Raw genomic sequence first — 9618 nt, 5'->3', positions numbered from 1 at the left:
CTTAAAAGAAGGTTTAAATTTGAGGTAGACCCATGTACTTTCTGTAAACAAGAGGAAGAAACTGTTTGTCACTTGTTTTATGAATGTCGTTATTCTCAAGACTTTTGGAAAGATGTCAGAAACTGGATTAACCTTAAATTGAGTATTCCCCCTTTGGAAGTATCACATATACTTTTGTACATGGACAATTTGGCATCTTCATCTTCTATGGTCCTAAATATTGTATTATTGTTAGCTAAATATCATATTCACTGTTGTAAGTGGAGGGGTAATACTCCCTCATTTCCCTGTTTTTTGAATGAATTTAAAATGTATTATTGCTCTTTAATAACTTTAAAAAATTGGAAAACTGCTAGAATCACCAGCCAAAGTATTTCTAAGCTGTTGCTTTTCTAATGTTGTGACTTTAAAACATGCTCCACATTATGTTGTTGTCATTTGCCTGGACATAATGACTTTGACGCCCCCTAGCGTGTTTGCACTGTCCTCTACGAGAGTTTGTATGTTCATATATGACATTTACAATAAAAAAAAAACAGTAAAAAAAAAAAAAAAAAAGGGAATACAGTCTAGCTAAGCGAGGCTACGAAGCTTCATGGTGTGTCATTTGCTCTACTGCGCCATCAAGTGGACAAATAAAAGTAAAACAGGCAGAGTGCCTATAATGACACACTGGCTTTGCTATGTGAAGCTTTGAATTGTGTTTAAATGATAATGCCAATAAACATATAATACACTTAATATAGTGTCTGTTTTTCCTGACAGCAGAGATAGAGAGGAAAGTGGAAACAAATGGGGAGAGATTTGAGATTTGTAGTTTGACTGCTTGATTGAGGTCAGGTTCTGGTTTTCTGTAAAGTGTTTAAATACTTTTAATAGTAATCAGGGCGACATAAATAAAATGTGCTTGTGCTTCTTTTTGTTTTGTGACTGTGCTTGTGGTATCATTGCAAAACTAAAGTAGGGACAGCATTTTATTTGATATTATTCAAAAATAAGAGAATTTTTCCACAGAGCTGGGATTTAGGTGGTTTCTTTTTTTGGACAATATTTCTCCAGCTCCTTGGAACACCTCATCTTTAATAAAATCATACATATTAGGACTAATAGTTCAATATATGGCAGGTATCCAATATATTATGAGTTTTCCCACATAAAAACCTTATTATGAGTAGTCAACTCAAAATACTCCCACACGGGTGAGGACTTACTAACACATGCTTTGCAGGCCCTGCTGTAGAACTGTGGCTCCCAGTGGCTTCTTTACATACACGTCAAAGTAGTGTCTAGTTCCCATGTGACTGAAGAAGGTGACAGAAGGTGCAGACACCAAATGGAGTTACATTTACAAATGGTAAAACTGACACACACAAACACCCATAATTTTACACAACCCATAAACCAATGTAAAAGAAAAATATATGTACTGTCTCACATCAAAGCACTGCAGTTGGGAAATAATCTAAACTGCTGCTCTTCCTCCACTTCTCCTACTCCTCCAGCTACTGCTATTTCACACCGAATAATACTAACCAATAATATTTACTAAATAATACTAACGACAACTCGCTCTCACTCCTCTCTCCACAAAAGCCAACAACACCCACAGTGTGGCTCGAGATTCGAAACGTTTTTATGGGACAGCGATACGTTGAACGAACCAATCACGTGATCTGCACAAACCGAGGCCTCGTTTGTCATCGGTCACGTGACTTTTCCAGAAGCGACCCAAGCCTCGAAGCGAAGCTTCATCTGACACGCCCACTTTTACTCGAGACACGCCTCGATGCCTCGGTTCATTTGTCCCATCACTACTGAGAGGTTAATTCTGTCGATTGATGTCAGTAAAGAGGTTAGCACCTGTGTTTGACACTCCGCCTCAGACTCCAGTTCTTCGGCACTACAGTAGAAACATTTTGTAATGACGTTAATAAACATTTAGTACAGTTGCTAACATTGTTCAAGTTATTTAACCGAGCAAATGTTAGATGTTTTTCTAAATTAGCTGACGTTGTTAGTTAGCAGTTAGCCAATGTTCGTTAGCTGACCGATGCAACGTCAAATATACTAAAAAAAAATCATATTTTTACTTTAATACAACCAACTTCCAGCTGCTGATACGACAACACCAAAGTGTAGAAGTTGTCTCCAGGATTTGTCTGTGTTTATTCTCTAAAACTGACCGTGTTCAGGGTTCTGCTGACGGTTCTTCTGACAGTTGGACAACAGAACAATTGGGTCCATGAAGCTCCAAGCTGCTGAACTGTTAAAGCTGCTGGTCTCGCTGATGTGAAAGTGGATTTCAAACAGCATTAATACTTTAAACTGTCCGAAAGGTTTTATGTGATTAAAACGTAGAAAACATGGAGACTCAACGCTTCGGTCAGACATCTCTGCTTTCATGGAGAAACGCACTCAAGACATGGACACTTAAAATCTGTTGCGCGTCTAGTCTGCGTTGTACGGTAAAGAGCGGACAGAGATTTAGTGTTGTCCTCAGATCTGTCAAAACACTTGGTCTGTCACCACATTGGAGATCTGTCACTACAGGATTACCTCCGTTACACATTTCAGGTTAGTTAGCTGCAGTATTTTAAAAATAATTTCTTGTTAAAGTTGTGACCAACATGCATTAATGGCTGAATATGCAGATTTTTGGATCTCCAGAACTTCATCAAATCACATCATCATCAAACTCCACCATGTTCTTGTTCATCAGGTTTCTCTCTGATGATGTTCAGCTTGTTTGACTGCAGCGTTGTTAAATAATTATATCACCAGGATGCTTTTGTTCTATTATATGCAGATTTATGAAACTATAACTAATTAAAACAACAACACAGGTCAGGCCAGCATGAGAAAAGACTCACATATAAGCGTCTAAACAACCAGGACGAAGCAGAAAACAGACTAATAACATGCAGGGATGTAAAATGAGTTGAGGATGAGCTGGGAAGGCAGGCTGCTGATGGACTGATGAGTCTGATGGTGGAGTTTGATGACAGCAGTTTGGTGAAGTTCTGGAGTTTCAAAAATCTGCAAATATGGGAAATAAAACATTATGTCTCTGATTGTAAGACGTAATTATTTCAATAAGCTGCAGTCAAACAACCTGAAATTGATAGCAGAGGTAATACTTTCATGACAGAACATGTAATACAGACAGAAGTATAAACTTTCCCCGTTTTTAAACAATCGTTCAGCCGTATTAGTGCATCTTTGAGTTCACCGATGCACCTGAATGCACCATTTAGTTCTTTTGGGCCCAGCAGCGCCTTTGAAAGAGATTTCTGAAACAATTCCATGAAGATGAAGAACTGTCTGATAATTTGTTTTTGTCTCTGCAGCTGATAAATGAACTTTTAAATCACTTTCCAGTCGTTGAACCTCCGACAGGAAGCTGAAGCAGCTCATTCCAAACAGCACAGCGCCCTCCAGTGGCTGCTCTGAGAATCACACCCTGCAACATTTCCTCATTCAAATGGCTTTCATTCATTCCAGAGCTGCATTGATTGTCAGATTATGAAACATCTTTGCTTTAATTTACAACTTTATGTCACGTTCAGTGGTTTAAATGACACAAACCATTCAAGATTTTCACTTTAAATCCAACATTTCATTTCAAAGATGTGAAAATCGCGTTAAATTGGACTAAATGGGCTAAATGTGCACATGAAAGTCTCACAGTTCAGTGAAAATGCCAGATTTTGACATAAACCTGCATAAAACTAGAAACAAAACACATTTGAACTCCGTCAAATTCCAGGAGAGTCTCTAGGAATCCTCTTCTAGATTTATTCTCAACCAGCTGAGTGTGGAAAAGAGAAAGAAGAAATAAAACACCAGATGGTCGCAGCTGAACCAAAGATGACTGATTTATTGAAGAAAGTTGTTGAGTTAACACAAATCAAACAACACAGGAGACAGAAAAAGGAGCAACGGAGGGCGACGGATGCTACTGAAAAGAAATGAAGAGAAACTACAAGAAGATTTCTGATTACAAGTTAGAACCAAACTGAACTCTCCTACGTTGAGCAGATAAAAGTCCAAATGAAAACCCTGCTTGGACTCACCTACACTCACTGCCCACAACTAAAGCTACAAACAGGAGAAACACCTGCTGTGGAATTTTCAGGACATTTCATTTCAAGCAAAAACTAATATGTGCTGGAAAAGTCCTGATTAAACACCTAAAGGCCCTGAGTGTTATTTACAAGCTGAGTCAGGATGTGTTTCACGATTATGTGTTAATAAAGGTCAGATTGAATCATTACCAACCATGACGTCATGCTAATGTGAGGACAAAACTAAAAGATAACGCTGGAACATTCCCACAAACAGACCAAGGGCTGAAAACCTGGAATTGAGGCTCCAAGTGGGCAGATATCAGTCAGAGTGGAAACATCCTGTAACTTCCTGCACACTCTGAAACCTGACATCAACCTCCAACGGATCAAGTCAACATTAATTGAACTTCTCCATCATTAACGGTGTGGAGCTGCAACACTAAACTGTACAGGAACAACACATTTCATACTGATTCCCAGTCCACCTTCCAGTAACATGGTCCAGTCAGAGTCTCTACACACCAGCTGTAAGCGACAGCTGAATTGTTCGGCTCCATCATTAAAGGGTTAAAGCTCCGCAGGTCCTCATAACCTGCGTGAGCGAGCGGAAGCAGTAGAGCATAGAAGCTAAAAGGAAATAGCCTCCTGCTGCGTACGCCTCGGCGGCGTCTGTTCGGATTGGCACGGTATGTTGAGGTTTACTTCGGTCACTAAATGCCAGTCTTACACAGAATGCGATGTTAACCCGCGTTCGCGGTTTGCCAACGTGTGTTTGTTTTTAGGACATCGGTGTGATGCGCCGCTGCGGCGCTGTTGATGGTACTGGGGAAGCTAGCTAAGGCTAAGGAGTTTTTGCACCCTTGGTGAGCGGAGCGAGGCGAGTCCGCTCAGGCTGTGTTGCAGGCACATGGTTATTGTGTCACGTAATTTGTGTATTGATATGTATAATATTTTGAGTCGGCTGAATAATTTAAGGTGCTGCTTGGTTTTATGTATGTAAATATGGTGCTGTAAAATGTAAGAATGTGCTTTGTGGTGTTATATTTGTGCTTACACTTTTGTTTCTATTTATAGTTTCACGGTGCTTGACTATATGCTATTAAAATTGCACCCGTTTTGGAGACTCTCTGCTTCATTATTGACGCCAAGCGCAGCTACACCAGCTGCTGCTGCTGCTTCAACCTCTGGATCATCAGGACACTTCATCCTCTCAGCACAAACACCGTCCTGATCAGCATCACTTCCATCTGCAGAGAGAAGAAGAAAGATCAGAGGAGATGGATGAGTTTGATCAGCATCAAGTGTGTTTCTCTGCACATTTCACTGCAGTCCACAGTGGAAACAAACTGCTGACAGTCATCAAGCTTCATTACTGCACAAACTCTTCACTCATGGATTTACTGCTGCTCCATTTAAACCAACAGTCTCTGAGTGTCCATCAACATCTCATCTGCTCTGAAAACATCAGCTGACAAACCAACATGGAGGCTGGCAGTCAACACATCTGGATCAAAGCACACACAAGGACACACATCCAGATGTGGCTGCTGGACCTGAGCAGAGCTTCTGTTCTGTACAAACACCTCATGGTTCCTCCATGTGATGCTGCTGCTGCTGTGAAATAAGAGGCGCTGGTTTGCAGGCTTCAGTCTCACTGATCTCAGAGCTGTGACAAACATCACACTGATCAGCTGATCACTGTTGGAATCAGACAACAAACAGTGAGATCACATCTGATGGACACTTTGATGAAGGAGGACCACTGTCTCTGCACATCTGGAGGGCTGACAGCTGGAATCAGCGTCATTTCCTCAACACATCAACACAACAACAACAGTCGGCTTCACATCCACTCAAACACACCATGACAACAAGCTTGTGGCTCCTCTGATTGGCTGACTGCTGTCTCTGTGTTTCTGTCTCCATTCTGCTCTCACAGCTTCACTGAGAATCTGCAGGTTTACAGGAGACACTGGATCTTTGCTTTGATACTGACTGTGTTTAGTAGAAAACTGCTGGAAGCAGAAGAGACTGATGGAACCTTCTACTGACCCCAGAGTCTTCAGGCTGCAGTCTGGACTCTCCTTAAGATCTAACAGATGTTTCATTGATGAATCCTGCAGGTTGTTTTCGCTCAGGTTCAGATGTTCCAGATGGGAGGGGTTGGACTTCAGAGCTGAGACCAGAGAATCACAGCTGATCTGTGACAACTTGCAGTGAATCAATCTGAAAAAAGAATAAAAGATGTGTATAAAACCATTGATGATCCATCAGATGTGTTCAGGTTCTGAATGTGCAGATCAACATTACTTTGTCCTCATCAATCAGCTTTTCTCTAAAAGCAGCACAGTGACTTTGTCCTTCTCTTATTGTGGATCATCATCATGTCAGCCTTCTACACACATCATCCACATGTCAGCACAACATTCATCCACCTATTCATGTCCACACATCAGTAACATGCTGCATCATCAACAGGATCAGGATCAGTCAAATAAAACTCAACACAAACCAAAGAAATATTTCTACTTCACTCACTAAACTCTGTCTCTTCAAACTGATCTGAGTTCTTCTGGATCCAGATGTGACTCTTCAGCTCAAATTACAAACATTCATTTACTTTAACAACTAACACTCAACATTTTACACACTTTCTGCTACAAACACAATTTCTGACAGAACAACTGAATTTAGAACAAAAACCACAAAATGTGAAGCAGAGCAGATTTACAGCTTCATGGATGGAAGTTCTGTTGAACAGAAATGAGCTTCAGTTGTCATTAAACACTTTAGATCTACAACAGTAACAGACGGTGAACTGACCTCAGAGTCTTCAGGATGCAGTCTGGACTCTCCACAAAACCACTCAGATGTTTCACTCCTGAATCCTGAAGGTTGTTGTAGCTCAGATCCAGATGTTCCAGATGTGAGGGGTTGGACTTCAGAGCTGAGACCAGAGAATCACAGCTGATCTCTGACAACCTGCAGTACCTCAATCTGAACAAAGAATAAAAGATGTGAGTTGAGGAGATAAAGTTCCTGCTTGAAATCATTCAGAGTTTCATCATGAGTTCAGAGCTGAAGAAGCTTCAGAAGATCCAAGTTTACAAAATGGAAACTCCAAGCAGCTGAAGCCAACAGGCTTCAGCTTCAAACAGTCCAACAGAAGCAGTGAAGAAGAGCTCTCATTAATATTAATGACAACAGCAGTGATCTTCATCATACTCATCCCTGATCACATGACTTCATCCAACAGTTGAACCAGCAGATGCTGAATATTAGTTTCTGTCTCTCAGGATGAAAAACAGCTTGAATTACAGCTCAGACTATCAGTCCACTATTTGATGAGTCCATAGAAAAAAGATGAAAAACATTTCAATCATGGTTTCACTCATTTATCCAGAAAAACATCAAACTGCTTCCAGTCTGTCCACTGTCAACATTCTCTATTTTCTCTCACATTAAACTGAATATTTGTGCTTTTGGACTAGGTTGATGCTGGAGGTACGGATCCGTTAAGGTCACTGAAGAGCTGGCGCCAGTTAACTACTATTTGCTGCACATTACAGGCAGTTTATATGAATGACTTTGACGGCGAACATTGTATAATTTAACCAAAAATACACCGTCTCCTCTCACACTTTAGACATTGTAGTTTTTACGCTTTTAGACGCCGTGTCTAAATTGTTTGAAGTCCAGTTCCTATTAAGTAGTTTACCGCGTTCAGTGGTGGAAGCGGCTGACGAACTCCATTGCAAATGTTCCCATTTAATTTCGGACGCTAATTTACAAGGTAAAGTTACGGATGTCGAATATGAAACAAACACTGGTGAATGGTGAGGAGCAGCTCTTTAATTCGGCACGAATTAAAAAAACCCACAAACTCGATTTACTGTGATATTGTGAGATTTGTTTGTGGTTATGTAACTTAGCCATTCAACAGAGTCCGCTAACATTAAAGTGACTGTGAAAGGGTCTGTGTTGACAGACGTAGAAAATACGTCAGGGTTTTGTTTAGGTTGTTATATGTAATAGTCTGTCGTTTGTGCTTTATTAGAACAGGGTCACGTGAATAAAAAGTTTTGCTATTTTTAATAGTAGTGCTGATTTCAACCCCCAAATCGCTGTCCGTGAAAAAGTCAGATAATGATATTTATAAGACATTATGCATGATAGAAAAGAGAACAGCAGATGACTGACATGACAGGCTCGGCACGCAGATTCACCTCGAATCACGGAAGCACCTTCATCACTCGGATTACCAAACCGGCTCATTAATATTTATGTACGTCGGATTACCAGCCAATCACAAAGCGCGTTCATCAGCCGGCTCATTAATATTCATGTACGTCTCATTAATATTTATGATAAGGGAAAGTGCCGTATCTGTAGGCCACAGGCTACGGGTACGGGTCCGTATCTGTAGACACTACCTTTGGACTAATGCTGGAACAAAACCAGACATTTGAAGATGTCACCTTCAACTCTGACAAAGTGGATCAACATTTTTCACCCATTTTAACATTTGATAAACCAAACAAGTGAAACACCTGAAAGCTTCATCAGGAATAAAAACAGCTGTTAGCTGCTGCTGTCAGTTTGAACTCCAGAGAAACATGAGGTCAGATCTGAGCTGAAGATCACGTGTGTCAGAGTTTCACTGTCAGTTATTCACTGGAGGATTTTTATTGTTAGACTGAGCTTTGAAATGTGCAGCTCAACATTTCTCTGAAAGAGTCCAAGGACTAAAGCAGAGAAGAAGAAAACAGACGTTCCCATGAAGATCCTCAGTGTGGATCAGTAGAACATCAGCCTGATGGCTGCAGTTTAGAGTCACCACAACTTTACATCACATTCATCTCAGCACACAAACAAAACATGATGTCTGACCTCAGAGTCTTCAGGATGCAGTCTGGACTCTCCACAAAACCACTCAGATGTTTCACTCCTGAATCCTGAAGGTTGTTGTAGCTCAGGTCCAGATGTTCCAGATGTGAGGGGTTGGACTTCAGAGCTGAGACCAGAGAATCACAGCTGATCTCTGACAAACTGCATTGCACCAATCTGAAGAAAGAATAAAAGATGTGAGTTGAGGAGAGAAAGTTCCTGCTTGAAATCATTCAGTTTCATCATGAGTTCAGAGCTGAAGAAGCTTCAGAAGGTCAAAGTTCACAAAATGGAAACTCCAAGCAGCTGAAACCAACAGGATTCAGCTTCAAACAGTCCAACAGAAGCAGTGAAGAAGAGCTCTGATTAATATTAATGACAACATGCTGCTGCTTCAGTAAAGACGGAGTGACTTCAGCTCTGAAACTCTGCAGCTCCACCAGTGGCTCCATCCACACAAACTCATGCTGAGCAACAAACACAAGGAAAAACACTCGCACATTTATTTCACTTTCTGCTCACAGTCACACAAACACACAAGAAGGAAACGTGGACAAAATGAGGCTGCAGACTCTAAAATATCTTCATGTTCTGGAACCATGGAGACCTTTCAATCAGGACTCTACATTCACATCATTTCAGTCTTCATCCATCTGTCACTGAT

At 40.8% G+C, this 9618-nt stretch overlaps 2 protein-coding genes across 6 annotated transcripts in view; both read right to left on the bottom strand.

Annotated features, from left to right (window-relative positions):
• Nucleotides 1-3857: 3857 nt before the first annotated feature.
• The window catches only part of LOC127535714 (ribonuclease inhibitor-like), a 51509-nt gene continuing 45748 nt past the window's right edge, over nt 3858-9618 (bottom strand). The window contains exon 7 of one of the 2 annotated variants that reach the window (XR_007944574.1): nt 3858-4357. The gene's annotated coding sequence lies outside the window, so the exon portion shown is untranslated. Of the gene's footprint in view, nt 4444-9618 lie in introns of both variants that reach the window. The other variant, XR_007944573.1, reaches the window with a different exon arrangement.
• LOC110972130 (NACHT, LRR and PYD domains-containing protein 3-like) overlaps nt 3858-9618 on the bottom strand; it is a 38981-nt gene continuing 33220 nt past the window's right edge. The window contains exons 10-13 of one of the 4 annotated variants that reach the window (XM_051954288.1): nt 8958-9131; nt 6891-7064; nt 6120-6293; nt 3858-5314 (exon numbers count right to left, since the gene is read on the bottom strand). In XM_051954288.1, coding sequence (XP_051810248.1) covers nt 5305-5314; nt 6120-6293; nt 6891-7064; nt 8958-9131 — 532 coding nt within the window. In that variant the 3' untranslated portion in view covers nt 3858-5304. The remainder of the gene's footprint in view (nt 5315-6119; nt 6294-6890; nt 7065-8957; nt 9132-9618) is intronic. The other 3 variants (XM_051954289.1, XM_051954290.1, XM_051954291.1) reach the window with 3 other exon arrangements.

This window comes from Acanthochromis polyacanthus, chromosome 10 (assembly GCF_021347895.1).
Source record: "Acanthochromis polyacanthus isolate Apoly-LR-REF ecotype Palm Island chromosome 10, KAUST_Apoly_ChrSc, whole genome shotgun sequence".
NCBI classification, from domain to species: Eukaryota; Metazoa; Chordata; class Actinopteri; family Pomacentridae; genus Acanthochromis; species Acanthochromis polyacanthus.
Note: the sequence above shows the minus strand (reverse complement) of the source record. Positions and strands in the feature narration are given on the sequence as shown.